Source organism: Canis aureus, chromosome 1, assembly GCF_053574225.1.
Source record: "Canis aureus isolate CA01 chromosome 1, VMU_Caureus_v.1.0, whole genome shotgun sequence".
Lineage (NCBI taxonomy): Eukaryota > Metazoa > Chordata > Mammalia > Carnivora > Canidae > Canis > Canis aureus.
In genome coordinates, this window is record NC_135611.1 from 99,619,284 (window position 1) to 99,636,147 (window position 16,864).

The window sequence follows — 16,864 nt, forward strand, 5'->3', positions numbered from 1 at the left end:
TAACTTTGTTTGGACAGCATTTTACATTTTCCTGGTCTCACTCTGCGATAGGTTCCTAAGCTGAGCGAAGGGAGATGATGCTTCCTGGTCCCTGTATGTGGGGCTGTGCTATCCTGAGCTCCCACCACGGTGTGTGGTCCTGCACAGCCCCAGGACCAGACCATGTTGATGAGCTTTTGAGTGTTTTTGTGTTGAGGAAAATCTGGTAAGTGGCAGTGGTGTGCCAGGGTACTTGAAGTTTGCATTTCTCTTCTCATGAATGAAACTAAGTGTCTCTATCATGTTCCCACGTAATTTCATTTTTTTATTCAGTGAACTGGTTAGCCAAGCATTTGCCCCTCTTCTCCTTTCTCTCCATAGGTTTTGAGGAGGGCTTTGGATATTAGCCCTATAACTGTAAGTTGCAAAAACATTCTCCTAGTTTTTCATGTCTTTTAACTTTGCATTTTTTAAAGACCTGTAGCCAATTTATTAATCTTTTCTTTTAGTGTTTCTCATTTGTGAGTCAAGGGAGATTTTTTTTCACACTCCCAGGACATACTTTATTATACTCCTATAGCTTCATTTTTCACATTTACATCTTTGACATATTTGAAATTTTTTCTAGTGTCTAAGAAAAAGATCCAATTTTATTTTAAAAACAAAAATTTTAAACAAATGTACAACTAACTCCTAAATGATAAAGCCTGAATATTGCTTGGACCATTTATGACTTGTACATCTATTTTTCCTCAGGAATATTCTTCCAGAACAAATTTGCAATGCTGAAGAAGATGGAGATTCGACCCTGGAACATCTTCACCTTGAAAACAATTATATTAAAACAAGAGAAATATCATCCTATGCATTTTCGTGCATAAGATCATACTCAAGTATAGTTCTTAAGCCACAAAATATCAAGTGATTCCAGGTTTTTGTTCATCTAACTCGTATTCCTGCATGTGCTGTAGCCACTCTTGTCATTGATAAGGAGCACCCACCCGGCCAGCCACCCCACACAGAAAACAACCAACACCTACCCCAAGGTTACTTCACTAGCAGTTTTAGTGAAAGCTTCAGCTTCACACTCCAGAAAAAAGCCCTCTCACTACAAGCTTCCTTAGAGAACAGGATGTTATTCACTGTGGACTAAGACTGGGAAAATCTGGAACAAAATAATCATGTTCTTTACAGCTGACCTGAGTATTGCTGTTAACTGAAACCCTCCAAGTCCCTTTAAAAATTATATGTGTTATGGTTCAAGACCGAGAAGTGTATGGCAAGAAAAAAAGAATAGATGGAATTTATGAATTAGTGTTCTGTTAATGATCCTACTGTTAAAACAATAACCTATTCATTTTCTATAAGATGCTATGCTATAATTATTGGTAAAAATGTACTTAATGATTGGCATTATCTAGTACCTTCTGTTAATCACACATGTGAAATTAAAACACTACTGTCATGTTAATTTCTTGGTTTTGAGAACTGTAGTGTGGTTACATATTGGTTACTAACATTAGAAGAAGCTGGGAAAAGAGTGTATGTGAATTCTACACAAATTTTTGAAACTACTCCAAGTTAAAAATTTCTGTCAGTCTAAAAAATTAAACAATATTTTAAGATCACCCTCATTATTCTTTATTCAAGATCAAAAGATTTTATGGAAAGTAGTGGATTTGCTTAAAACATATTAATTGTCCTTGCTACAACCTTATGAATATAACCATAAGGCATGCACTTTTGAAAATTTTTGCTACACTGGTCATTGTTAGCACCTACCTTTTGTGCCCTAATGTGTTCAAAAGTATCCTTTTATTTAGTTCAATTTAACATCAAGCTCAGTATTTACTATATACTAGAACTTACCAAAACCATATGGTATTAAAATTTTCATTATGCAATAATCTTTTGTGCTTATTTCTAGAATAATTTATAAAGGACACATACAGAAAATGTGTTGACTTCTCTTGCTGCTCTCAGTTTTGTGTCTACAAAATATCAGACTAGGAGCTTATACTTAGGTCACTCTAACTTTTCAACTTCAGTGACTTGATCTCATAATAGCACTCTCTCCAACTGAGGAAGAGAGTTGCCCCACTTCACAGGCCGTCAGACAACCAGGGAGCAAGGGAAATATCTTGTGTGGCATGCAGATGAATGCACTTATAACCAATCTCTCAGATAAAAGTGACAGCCACCAGCATATTATATTCACCGAAGCAAGTTTCCTGAACTTTCAAAGATGTGAGTTTGATTTTATCCCATTTAAGCTAATTCTATTTATTATTTTCAAAAAGATTCATTCATTCATTCATTCATTCATTCATTCATTCATTCATTCATTCTAGAGAGACACAGAGGGTGGGGGAGGTTGCACAGGCAGTGGGGAGGGGCAGAGGAAGAGAATCCCAAGCAGACTCCTTTCCGAACACAGAGCCTGCCACTAAGCTCGATCTCACAACCCTGAGATCATGATTTGAGCCGAAGCCTAGAGTCTGATGCTCAACCAACTGTGCCACCCTGATGCCCCTTATTTTTTTTTAAAGATTTTAAGTAATCTCCACACCCAGTGAGGGGCTCGAACTCACAACCCTGAGATCAAGAGTCACATATTCCACCAACTAAGTCAGCCAGGCACCCCAAGCTAATTTTATTTCTTAGCTCTTCCTTTTCAGCACCCTCTCATAATAGCTAGGATTTTGATATTATAACATGAATAATAATAATAATAATAATAATAATAATAATAATACAATGAAGACTGTTAGGGCAGGTGGCTAAGAGCAGAAGTAGAATCTTATAGAACAAAAAGTTGAGATTTATAACCAGTTTAGGAAAGTAAGAGATTGCTAATTTAAATTGGCTACATTGAACATAAGAGACAGGTAAGCACAAGAACATACAGTTACTCATCCCTTTGACAAGAACCCTTCTAATACACTTCCTGCCATGTGAATATAAATGCACTGACATCAATTGTTTAAGGCAGACTGGGCAGCAAAGTTTAAGGGGAGTCAACAGAATTTGCATCCGGGGACAGTGCAGATGGATACTGAGCCATTCCTTCACTCATTTCTCATTCTGACTGGACTCTGTGTTCCAGATGCTGTTCTAGAGAGAGACAAGGATAATAAACTGACAAGGTCTCTCCTTTCTGGGAAGACATGGTGTGGTAGGGGAAATAAGCAGGACATTACAGAGACAGTAACATCAGGTACAATGAAATCAGCAGAACAGGGTGGTGATGTGGCGAAACATGCTGGGGTCCTTAGCCCACAGATCCTGGGTCTTGAGAGTGTGCAAGCCCCATGAACCACAGTGAGGCACTGCCACCACTGCAGCCTTGGAGGGAGCCCAGGCCCTGGTGTAATTACAACCCCACTGTGTAACTGGGACACTCTGACAAGAACAGAATCTCTAGGAAGGCTGAAATTCAGAGTGACTGGAGAAAGCATTGCTCTTTAGTTGGAAGACACTTTTATTTCTGATTTTAAACTTAAAATACAAAAAAATATGTCTAGCACTGAATTTGTTCAGTCTTGAAATTTCATCATGTCCTGGATAGGAAGTTTTAATTCCATTAAAAAAAAAAAAGATAAATGTCTTTAAAGCAAATGATCTTCACAATATAATGTTAAAAACAAAACAGATGTTCTGTTTGGCTTCAGAAATATGTTGTAATTACTAACACATATGTACACTAGGAAAGTTCTGGTATAGCTATGACCTAAAATATTCATGCTGTGTCATCTTTGCACATATATACAAAGAACGCTAACTATATTTTAAATTTTGAGATATGACTTAAGATTATTACAAAAAGCACTAAAGATATGACATGGTCAAAGACACATAAAGCCTGGAATTATAAGGAAATAACTACACCAGCAATTAGGCCTGGGTACCCACCTTGATTTCCAATGATTAATTATACAGTTATTGGGATCCCTGGGTGGCGCAGCGGTTTGGCGCCTGCCTTTGGCCCAGGGCGCGATCCTGGAGACCCAGGATCGAATCCCACATCAGGCTCCCGGTGCATGGAGCCTGCTTCTCCCTCTGCCTGTGTCTCTGCCTCTCTCTCTCTCTCTCTCTGTGACTATCATAAATAAAAATAAAAAAAAAAAAATTATACAGTTATTCTACTTGTCTGGGATCCCTTGGTTCAATTATAAAATAATGTGTCTGGAACAGATCAGTGGTTTTCCAGCATGGTGAGTCACGGGTTTGTGGTGCCCTGGGGTGGAAGTGTCCCTGAAGACTACACAGACTCTCCTTCAGACAAAGCAACTTTGCTACCTTCAGATTAGATGCTCCTGCCTCTCTTCCTTTCCTTAAGAACCAAGAGATTTGCTACCTTCAGATTAGATGCTCCTGCCTCTCTTCCTTTCCTTAAGAACCAAGAGACAGGGGCCATCTGAATCACAAACCAAGTTTTAAGATTCACCAAACGTGCACCTGATCCTTCCCTAACCTTCTGCCCAGTTCCACCACAATGGGGTGGGACTGCTGCCCTCTTACTTTGGGAACACAGATGAGGAAGCTGCAGCAAGGGTGGGCGTCACTTGGAAGCAACACAGGGTATGTGTCTGAACCTGGCTTACTCTGCTTCCTTCTGACTGAAGTCCAAAAAGTGGAAAGTCTAGACACCTGAGTGGGCACTGGGCACCTGGTATGGTGGGTGCTGCCAATGGGGTGAGCAAGATATAACGCCCTTTCTGTGGGTTGGCGCTGTCCACTGATTCCACACATCACCTAGGGAGTCTGCCTCACCAAGACAAGTTAATTACTCTGTAAGATGACTGCTTTCATTAACATAGAAAAAAAAGAAAAATTCAGTTTTTGTAGTGTCTTTGTCTGGCTTTGGTATCAGGGTAATGCTGGCCTCATAGAATGAATTTGGAAGCTTTCCTTCCTCTTTTACTTTCGTGGAATAGTTTGAGAAGAATAGGTAATAGCTCTTCTTTAAATGTTTGGTAGAATTCACCTGTGAAGCCATCTGGTCCTGGACTTGTTTGTTTTGGGGAGTTTTTTGATTAGTGAGTGATTCAATGTCTTTGCTAGTTATTGGTATGCTCAAATTTTCTACTTCTTCCTGACTCCTTTTTGGGAGGTTATAGGAGTCTAGGAATTTATCCATTTCTTCTGGGTTGTCTAATTTGCTGGCAAATAATTTTTCATAATATTCTCTTATAATCCTATTTCTGTGATGTCAGTTATTATGCATTCTCTCTCATTTCTGATTTGAGTCCTGTCTCATTATATTTTTTAAAGACTTTATTTATTCATGAGACACACACAGAGAGAGAGAGAGAGAGAGAGAGAGAGAGAGAGGCAGAGACACAGGCAGAGGGAGAAGCAAGCTCGATGCAGGGAGCCTAATGTGGGTCTTGATCCCGGGACCCCAGGATCACGCCCCAAGCCAAAGGGAAACACCCACTACTGAGCCATCCAGGAGTCCCAAGTCCTGTCTCATTTTTTTCTGGCAAAAGGTTTATCAATTTTGTTTACCTTTTCAAAAAAACCAGCTTCTGGTTTCATTGATCTGTTGTATTGCTTTTTAGTCTCTATTTTACTTATTTCTGTTCTAGTCTTTAGTATCTCCTTCCTTCTATTGGTTTTGGGTTTTATTTTTCTTTTTTAACTCCCTTGGGTGTAAGGTTAGGTTGACTGAGATTTTTCTTCTTTCTTGTGGGAGGCCTGTATTGCTCTAACTTTCCCTCTTAGAACAGCTTTTGCCGCATCCCAATGATCTTGGATTGTGTTTCAAGTGTGTTTTCATTTACTTTCTGATTTCCTCTTTGATTTCTTGGTTGACTCATTCATTGTTTAGCAGCATGTTATTTAGTCTCCATGTATTCGGTGTTCTTTTCAGATTTTTTCTTGTGATTGATTCCTAGTTTCACAGCATCATGGTCGGATAAAATACATCATACGATTTCAATCTTTTTGGAATTTTTTTGAGGCTTGTTTTGTGACCTAAAACATGACTTATTTTGGAGAATGCTCCATGTGTACTTGAAAGGAATGTGTATTCTGCTGGTTTTGAATGGAATGTTCTGAATATATCTGTTAGGTCTATCTGGTCTAATGTGCTGTTCACAGACACTATTTCTGTGTTGATTTTTGGTCTGGATTATCTGTGCATTGATTTAAGTGGGTGGTTAAGGTCCCCTACTATTATTTGAAAATTATATATTAGTATCTCTGATGAACAGAGATACAAAAATCTTCAAAATATTAGCACTTAAAACCTACAATATATTAAAAAAAAGTTATTCACCACAATTAAGTGAGATTTAAAGGGTGCTTCAATATTTGTAAATCAATCAATGGGATACATGACATCACTAAGAAAAAGGATAAAAATCATATGACCATCTCAATAGATGCAGAAAATGCATCTGATAAAGCACAACATCAATTCATAATTAAAACTCTCAACAGGGGTGCCTGGGCAGCTTGGTCAGTCGGTTCAGTATCTGCCTTTGGGACAGGTCATGATCTTGGGGTCCTAGGATCAAGCCCCATATTGGGCTCCCTGCTCTCCCTCTCTCTCTGTCCCTCCCCCTGCTCATATTTGCTCTTGTTATCTCTCTCTCAAATAAACAAAATCTTTAAAAAAAAAAAAAACCTCAACAAAATAGGCTTAGAGGGAATATACCTCAACCTAATAAGACCATATATGAAAAACCCACAGCAAACATCATATTCAAGGGGGAAAAGTGAGAGCTTTCCCTCTAAGGTCGGGAACAAGACAAGGATATTCAATCTCACTACTTTTATTCAACATAGTATTGGGAATTACTAGCCATGGCAATCAGACAAGAAAAAAGGAGTACAAGGCATCCAAATTTGTGGAAGAAGTAAAAGTTTCATTATTTGCAGATGACATACTATATATAGAAAACCCAAAAGATTTCACCATAAAACTACTAGAACTGGTAAATGAATACAGTAAAATCAGAGGATACAAAATTAATATATAATAATCTGTTGCTTTCCTATAAACTAATAATGAAGCAACAAAAAGAGAAATTAAGAAAACAATCCCATTTACAGTTGCACCTAAAATAAAATATCTAGGAATAAACTTAACCAAAGAGGTGAAAAACCCGTACTCCAAGATCAATAAAACACTGAGGAAAGAAATTGAAGACAATACAAATGGAAGGACATTCCATTGTCAATGGCTTGGAAGAACCAATATTGTTTTTAAAAAAAGTCCATACTACCCAAAGCAATCTACAGATTTAATACAATTCCTACCAAAATATCAACACCATTTGTCATAGAACTAGAATAATCCTAAAATTTGTACAGAACCCCAAAAGACCCCAAATAGTTAAAGCAATCTTGAGAAGGAACAAAGCCAAAGCTAGAACTATCACAGTCCCAGATTTCAAGATATACTACAAAGCTGTAGGAATCAAAATGGAAACAGACACGTTGAGGGGTGCCTAGGTGGCTCAGTTGGTTAAATGTCTGACTCTTGGTTTCGGCTCAAGTCATAATCTTAGGGTTTTGAGATCAAGCCCAGTGTCAGCTTCTGTGCTGGGTGTGGAGCCTGCTTGGGATTCACTTTCTCCCTCTCCCTCTGCTCCTCCTGAGAGCTTGCACTTGCTCTCACTCCCTATGAAGAGAAAAGAGAGAAGAGAAAAGGAGAGGAGAGGAGAGGAGAGGAGAAGAGAAGGAGAAAGAGAAAGAGAAAGAAAGAGAAAGAGAAAGAGAAGAGAAAAAAGAGAGACACACTGATCAATAAACAGAATACAGAGCCCAGAAATAAATCCTCATATGGCCAATTAATCTACAACAAAGAAGACAAGAATATACAATGTGGAAAAAAGAGTCTCTTCAACAAATGGTGAGAAAACTGGACAGTTATATAAAAAAGAACGGACTGGACTACTTTCTTATCCCATACACAAAAATAACACAAAATGGATTAGAAATCTAAATGTGAGACCATAAAACTCCTAGAAGAAAACACAGGCAGTCATTTCTTTGACTTTTGACTATGATTTGTCAATCATAGAAGTATTTTTTCTGGATATGTCTCCTGAGGCAAGGAAAATGAAAGCAAAACTAAACTACTGGGACTACACCAAAATAAAAAGGTTTTGAATAACAAAGGAAACAATCAACAAAACAAAAAGGCAACCCATTGAATGGGATAAGTTATTTGCAAATGATATAAGTGATAACAGATTGATATCTAAAAACATAAAGAACTTACATAACCCAACACCCCAAAAACAAATAATCCGATTGTAAAGGGCAGAGGATCTGCATAGACATTTCTCTAAAGAAGATGTGGAGATGGCCAACAGACACATCAAAAGATGCTCAAAATTACTCATTAGGGAAATGCAAATCAAAACCACAATGATATATCATTTCACACCTGTTAGAAGACTAAAATCAATAAGACAAGAAATAACAAGTGTTGGTGAGGATGTGGAGTAAAAGGAGCCCTTGTGCACTGTTGGTGGGGATGCGAATTGGTGCAGCCTCTATGGAAACAGTATGGAGGTACCTTAAAAAATTAAAAATAGAAATACCATATGATCCACTAATTCCACTGTTGGATATTTACCCAAAGAAAATGAAAACACTAATTTGAAAAGATATATGTACCCTTATGTTTACTGCAGCATGATTTACATAGGTATGATATGAAAGCAGCCCATGTGTCCAATAGATGAATGAATAAAGATGTGGTGTGTATGCACAATGGAATATCACTCAGCCGTAGAAAGAATGAAATCCTGCCATGTGCAACAACATGGACAGATCTACAGGGTGTAATGCTAGGTGAAATAAGCCAGACTAAGACATATACCATATGATTTCACTAATATGTGGAATTAAAGAAAAATTAATGAAGGGAGAGAGGAAGGAAGTAGAGAGAAACAAAAAATCAGACTCTGATTAAAACATAAAACAAACTGGCTGACAGAGGGGAGGTGAGTGAGAGGGAGGGGTGAACTACGTGAAGGGGATTAAGAGCATGTTTATCATGATGAGCACTGAATAATGTATAGAGAATATTGAATTCTCTACACTTGAAACTAATACTGTTTGTTAATTATACTTCAATTAAATTGAAAAAACATGACAAAAATTACCCACAGCACTAGTTGAAATCTGTGTCTGCACACTGTCCTCTGGTATGTATGGACACTTCCCAGAGCAGTGAGCTCAGCATGACTGGCCCATTCACATACAAAAAGATGATTATTTCAGTAACTGTTCAATGGTATGTAGTATAGATCTTTAAATTCATTCGGGGGCCCCTGGGTAGTGCAGTCGGTTAAACATCCGAGTCCTGAACTTGGCTAAGGTCATGATCTCAGGGTGGTGAGATCAAACCCCGTGTTGGGCTCTACGCTCAGCAGGGAGTCTGCTGGACACCCTCTCTCCCTCTGCCCTCCCCCCCACTGACATGCTCTCTCACATAAATAAATCTTTAAAAAAATTCATTGGGAAGTGTTAAGAAATCATAACACTTGCTTTAAGATATCTTTAGATTTGGTAAGTATGTGAAAATTTAAAACACAGATGATTGGATATATAGCTAAAGGATAAACACCACCATTTTTACAGGAGGCACACACTGCATTAAGCATAGTGTTATGTGCTGTAGGCAGAAATGGTTTCCCTGAATTGACAAATTTTGATCTGGGGTAACAAAGCCTATAGTGTAACAAGGGGGTAACTGGCACTGAATTTAGAGGAGGAAAGAGCACCATGCTTGAGGGGCTTTGACACGAGACCTGAGCCAGAGGAGTAGAGGGATGAGTGGAGTCAGGAGGCTCAGGAGAGCTGACCGACCACAAGGACAAGTGAGGGTCTTGTGAGATCTGAGGGAGGACCATCGTGAGCACTGGTGTCGGGAAGGGGCATGAACAAGCACCTCATGGCTGGTGCGACCGGCACAGGTGACAGGAGGACGAGCAGAAACAGGAACAGGTGTGGCAGAGACTTGTGCAGAAATATGCTGGGACGTCTGGCTGCCAGCTAAGACACAGAAGAGAAGGGAGCCAGAGAGAACGTGGCAGAGAGGCTGACAGGAACAGTTTGGGCCGGAACGTGATGAATTTGGGGGTTGCCACAGAGTGCAGGCAGAGTGGTTAGGAGGAGTGGGAAAAACGGGAATTCATAGGCAAGGACAACTCTGAGGGGCCTGTGACAAGACGGGTAGGGGAGCTGAACCCTAGTGGGCACTGGCTGCCAAAAGCAAAAGGGAGAGGAGGAGCCAAGCCCACAGCCAGTCTTCATCTGACCTGAGCCATGCGGTCTGACCACATGGTGCTTCTGGGGAACAAGACAAGATGCATCTAGAAGCCGGGCTCTGCACAATGTGCCCCCTTCCCACCTGGCGCTGGGGATATGTGCCACCACCCTGGTGACAGATTTTATAACAAAAGTTAGGTGCGCACTGAGTATTTATTGCATATGGGGTACTGCATGTAGACGGAGAGGGGATATATCGTGTTTCTCAAAAAAAAAAAGTTGTAAAACTAGAAGAACAGAGACAAGCTGTTTCTTGGATTCCTCCACTCTGTGCACCAAGTTGGTGCTAAATGACTGCTGATGCCAGGTCTTAACTGATCAGCTCACAAGCCCTCCAGCATTGAAATCAATACCACTCCTGAACAAAACAGAAAGGCTTCTGCAAACTTTGAGGACTTTTAAAGGAAAAGTGAGAAGCTGAACTGAAAAAGATTTGTATAGGGTCCTAAAATTAATAATTTATCTTATTAATATTTCCTAACACGGACAATCAGAAAACACAGAGTATCTCATAAACAACTAAGCATTGCTTTGACGACTGGGAATATGATTGTTCTGCATAACAACAACACTGACTATGTTCTGGAAAGCCATCATTTAAATATACCAAGAATTACTAGGTTCATGGATGCTGACATAAAAGAAGGAACTACTCAAATTCTGCTGTTTCAGTGAAACCTCAAAGGGTGGTTAAAACCCTCTCTGACATCTATTCTGCCTCCTTCTCTTATTTAGAAAACAGTTTCCTTGTAAGAGATACATTTACAGACTGAAGATGACTGAATTATTCTTCTGTCCATAGTTGAATGTGAACACAGATCCTCAGTCAACTTAAAATTCGTAAATATTAGAAGTGTGCATGAGGGGTGTCTGTCTGGGTGGCACAGTGGGTTAAATGTCTGACTCTGGATTTCAGCTCAGGTGATGATCTCAGGACCATGACACTGAGTTACTCGTTAGGCTCTGGCTGGGCATGCTGCCTGCTTAAGACTCTCTCTCTCTCTCCTGTCTCTCCTCCCCACTCCTTCTCTAAAAACAAAACAAAACACAAAAAATCCACACATGGAAACAGAAGTTTCCGGTCAGCTCTAACTTACACAAGAGGACTCCAGGGTCTGCAAATCCCGAAGTCTATTGAAACATGAGGTATCTTTCTATTTTTTTTTTTTCTCTCTATTTTTATGTATGTCTCTTGTAGCTAAAAATCAAGAACAAGTATGCTGGCTCTGACCTGGAGCCCTTATTAGCTGTGGACTTGGTCATATAACTTAGACTCTGATTTCCAGTCTCCTCACCCATGACATTAGAGGGACCACCATCTACTTTTCCAGGCTGCTGGAAAGGTCAAATGAGGGAACATCCATGACGTGCTGGGCACAGGGTGGACATCTGTTCCTGCAGTGACAGGTATCAGGAAACTGGCAGACAGGCAGGTTCAGTGACTCGCTCAAGGTGGCCTGGTCTCTTACTATGGTAGATATTAATTATTCAAGGTAATCAATTCCTTAACAGGGTGGAAAAAGGAGTGGGCATATTGCACTGGGCCAGGGGTCAGCACACACTCTGAGGAGGGCCAGGCTCCAGTGGCATGCTGTGGCACGTCAGTGGCCCTCCCAAGCTTGGAGCCTTTGCTCGCACCCTCTAGAAGAGCAAAAGCAACATAGAGTATGCTCAGCCAGGGTCTCCAGAAACACACAGTGTGGGATTCAATAGAGTCAAAATTACTTTTCATCACAGACTTGGGAGTGATTTAGAAACTGATTTGAAAAAAATCCTGATTATTACAAAAAAGAAGAGTAAGTCTGACTTATAAACGTGATTCACTGTGATTACTTATAACACCTAAAATGGGGGAAAAACTATTTAAAATAACCAGTCAAACTAGAAGAGTATGTGATCAAGGAACATGTCCTGCAGATAAGATTCCGACCTCAGAGATGAACCACGAGGGGGTCTGTAGCCTTGGCCTCCCCATCCCCCAGCCGGTTCTCCAGGGGAGTGTGTATCTCACAGCTTCCCTGTGAGCAATAGCTCCTACAGAACCTAATCCAACAGCACACGGGAGTTTGTAAAGGGTCTAAAGAGACAGCAGAGACTGCTGTCAACAGGGCAGGGCAGTCGTGTGTTTGCACACATCTGAGCACGTGCGCCCGAACACCTCGGCGTCCTCTAACATGTTATTCACATGTCTCTGCCTTGACACGCTGAACGGGGATGGTTGAGACTGTGAGCCATGCTGGAATTTGGTCTGTCACACACTGCTATTTGCAAAGAAGTGTGTAGAGTTTCTAACTCTACAAATAGGTCTCAGTGATCACACAAATGAAAATTAAAGGCATGATTATTTCTTCTTTGAAGTTACATTTCGCTCTACATGAAAATGGATACAATCAAAATTTAGAGTCAAGCATAGTTTTTCCTTTACACAAAATGTGAAGAATGTGAATCCACACAAGGGAAAGCAGATTGCATTAAAAATAACATGTGATTGCACTAAACACGTCTTAGTTTGGAACAGAAAAGGAATGCATCATGCTATTGAAATGTCATGGTGTGTTTCTAAGTAACAGAGTCTCTGTGGTCAAATAAACTATCAATTGATAGAAGCAAATCTTTTTATAAGTTGGAATCTGCTAAAGGTTGATTTGTTTTACATAAGTTGAGAATTCTGTTCACAATTACAAATTTATACTGTCTAAAATACTAATTCTAGGGCAGTAGTTCTTAACTATTTGAAGGATGGACCCCTTCAAATCATATCGAGGATACAGTAAACCAATGACGATCCCTCCATGCAGAAAAACAATCTAACTCATACTTCACATCTATCAAGAGATTTATAAAGCCTTTTCAATTCTCTGCGGATTCCTTGAGCCTGGGTAGGAAACCCTATGTAGGGTGACAGCTTACTTAAAATTTTACATGTAAATTGAGGTAAGGATAAATCAGTTAAAATTAAGGCAAATTGCCTCCCCACTCCCCAGTTACTTAGCAATACTTTTAAGGCCATAGAAAAGTTGAAAGATCAAAACAACAAACATCTCTACACTCTTCATACATTAACCAATTAATACTATTTTGTCCATTCATTTTATCTCTTTCTCCTATGTCCACGTCTATGCACACATAAGAATTTGCAGGGGACAGGCTAGAGCATCTGAATGCAGATGTCACAACACCATCATCCACGACCGGAGGAGAAAACCCCTGAGAACACAGCTTCCTTTTTTTTTTTTTTTTTTTTTTTTTTTGAGAACACAGCTTCTGACGTCACCGTGGGACAATGATCACAATCACTCACATTACCAAACACAGGAAATACAACACTGACTCAGGACTGTCGCACTCAGCGTTCCCCAGTCCCAATCACATGCTTGGAGGCTGTGTGTGTGAATAGTTCACATGTGGACCCCCAGTCTCCTGTGAGCGACCTACAGCAGCACCCTTGTCCAGGGGAGTGTTGCCCCCTCGCTGTTTTGAAGCATCCTCCAGCCAGCTATCTTGTAAAATGTCCCCTGACCTGCATTTGTCTGGTTAGATGTACATATCTGGCAGGAATCCCACACAAGTGATGTTGGGCAGGCGTGTTACTGGTGATTCTGGGATATCTGGTTGAGGGGCCAGCACCTCCCCCTGGTCGTTAGACACAATCTATAAGGTAAGACTTTGGGTCTGTGTGAGTCTCTCACCATCCAGTAACTCTCCACGTAGTTGTCTGAGCATCCACAGACTATCTTTGCCTAAACCTGTTAGCATTCTGGAGGGGCCCCGCAGGTGAATTTCCAGCTCTGCTTCCTTCTCTTTTGACCAGCTAACATTCTTCTACAGGAAAACTGTTGTCCCTTTGACTCTCTTTTCTGTTATTACAGGACTTTGCATGTGACATGCTACTGTCAGGGCCATCCTTGTGCGTTGTAAGGGGGTCATGCTGTGTCTTCCCGCTAGCTTATGCGCTCCATCCGTGCATCCACAGTAAACTCTGTACACTCTGGTGCTGGCTGGTGTTAGATGTTTCAAGCATATCTTACGCCTTCCCTGACCCCAACCTGTTACTTGTCATTTCTCCTAGGAGCCTTGGTCCTTCTAGTGGGAAACGGTCCTTAGAAACACAGATTTGGAAGTCAGATGCATGAACTTCTGGGTTTTCTCAGTGGGAAGAGCTAAAAAGTTTATTTAAAATAAAACTATAAAAAATAAAAAAAAATTAAAAAAATAAATAAATAAAATAAAACTATTAGGACGCCTTTGTGACTCAGTGATTGAGCATCTGCCTTTGGCTTGGGACGTGATCTTGGAGTTCTGTGATCGAGGCCCACATCAGGCTCCCTACAGGGAGCCTGCTTCTCCTTTGCCTGTGTCTCTACATTTTTCTGTGTCTCTCATGAATAAAATCCCATAAAATAAAATAAAATCCTATAAAATAAAATAAAAATAAAATCCTATGAAATAAAATAAAAATAAAATCCAATAAATAAATCTTATAAAATAAAATAAAATCTTATAAAATAAAGTAAAATAAAACTATTACCTGTCCTCACTCCCCAAGGTAAACAGACTTTTGAGGCATTATTTAAAAATATCTGACAACCATACAATATTGTAAAACGTATTGCAGTAAGTCCTTCAATATTAATAAATTCAATTCATTTTATTTTTTTTAAACTTTTATTTATTTTTTTAATTTTTATTAATTTATGATAGAGAGAGAGAGAGAGAGAGAGGCAGAGACATAGGCAGAGGGAGAAGCAGGCTCCATGCACCGGGAGCCCGATGTGGGATTCGATCCCGGGTCTCCAGGATCGTGCCCTGGGCCAAAGGCAGGCGCTAAACCGCTGCACCACCCAGGGATCCCTCAATTCATTTTAAATGACAACTTATGTTATTAACTCATTTTCAGAGCAAACCCTGCAATGGGCTAAAGGCACAGGGGGTAGTGGAGGGCAAGAAGACTGGGACCCGGGACCAGGAGCCTGCAGGAAGGAGGCTGCTGCCTCAGTTCAGACAATTGCTGGAACTGCACAGGAGGTCAGGGCCAGCTTTGTTAGACTGGTTTTTTAAGATACGCTATAAATTTGGACTTTGACATAAAACTTCCTGTTTTTTAAAAATACCATATGCTCCAAACAAAACACATCTGCAGTCTGAATACTGTGCACAGATCATGACCTGCAGTGTAAATAATTAATCCTAAACCACAGAGCCCAGTCCACCCTGAGTGCCCCCCCCACAACAGCCTCCAGATTACAGTATTTATATCCTCAGGTTTGATAGCTCTGAGCATTCCTAAAATCGTACTTGCAGGGCAAACTCCCTCACGTCCTGCCAGGCTTCCCCCACAGCTCTTCCCTGCTTTTCCTCACAGCATTCATAGCATTTTGTGGAATGAGTGATCAACCACACAAGTCCTTGTAGCAACTGGGGGAGATGCCCCACAGTCCACCCCAATGCTCTCAGAAGGAAGAGCTTACCAGACGTTGCCGGAACAGACATCACACAACTCAACCTCCTGGTGATTCCTGGGCTTGGGAAGGTGTCTCCTGAGGCCACAGACACCCTCCTCCCTCTCCACCCACTTCATTCGAAATTTGCCAATGATTCCCAATGGCCTTTCCAGTTCTCCTTTGTTTGGGCCATGACCACTGCTCCCTATTTCCCAACGAGGAGGAGGTCAGGAAGGGGTCGGAGAAATTATACACAAGTATGCTTGCATGGCGCAGTTGATTAAGTGTTTGACTTTTGGTTTTGGTTCAGGTCATGATCTCGGGGTCATGGGACTGAGCCCCATGTTGAGCTCCACACTCAACGGGGTGTCTGCTGGAGATCCTCTCTCCCTCTCCCCCTTCTATTCATGCCCTCTCTCTCTGAAATAAATAAATCTTAAAAAAAATTATATGCAAGTTTGGCTTAAGCAATTTATTTTTATTTTCACTATGGTTGGAATAGATCAGGCTATACAGGAAATCGGTGGTGAGGTTCCTTCTGTGATCATCAGCATTTCTGTTCATAAAATGCCAGTGTAGAGAATATCACTTGTTCTGTTTTGTTTATAAGAATATGCAGATTATTCATAATTTCTAACAATACCGTTTTGATAGAGTAAAACTAATTCTCCAATGTTTAGAGCAAAGCCTGATGAAGGAAAAAAAACAATAAAGATAACAAACGTGTAGAAAAGAATCAGGTCCCACCGAAGGACGACGTCTACCAGAACCAAAACTGGAAGATTTTCTCCTCACGACACTTTAGGGAGATGAAGCACATGGTGGTGTCTGGAATGACTATAGCACAGGTGCAGGAGAAAACCTGCAGCGTCTCTGTGGTGGTGTTTGCAGACCTTCCCACAGGGCCGGGGAGCTGAGTTCACAGAATAGGGCAGAGCAGCCTGGCACCCCCACCCCAGCACCACTCCTGGGCCTGCTTCTTTCCCCACACCTCTAACCAAAGATTGAAGCCAGGTGCAAGGGCAGACATGGCGGGGGGGCTCGCAGCAGAGGGGGAAGGGGCTATGACACACTGTCAGCAAAGCAGTGTCAGAGAAGAGCCTCCTGCTCTCTAGATGTGAGGCAGAGGCAGAGAGGCAGGGAGCCCT

The 16,864-nt window shown here is 40.7% G+C and overlaps 2 protein-coding genes across 10 annotated transcripts in view; one reads left to right on the top strand and one right to left on the bottom strand.

The window, feature by feature from the left end:
* The window catches only part of ECM2 (extracellular matrix protein 2), a 33,111-nt gene extending 31,225 nt beyond the window's left edge, over positions 1-1,886 (top strand). For all 6 annotated transcript variants that reach the window (XM_077911064.1, XM_077911048.1, XM_077911032.1 and 3 more), the window contains one exon: positions 736-1,886. In XM_077911064.1, the coding sequence (XP_077767190.1) occupies positions 736-904 (169 nt within the window). In that variant the 3' untranslated portion in view covers positions 905-1,886. The remainder of the gene's footprint in view (positions 1-735) is intronic.
* The window catches only part of CENPP (centromere protein P), a 222,945-nt gene that overhangs the window by 61,824 nt on the left and 144,257 nt on the right, over positions 1-16,864 (bottom strand). The window lies entirely within an intron of this gene.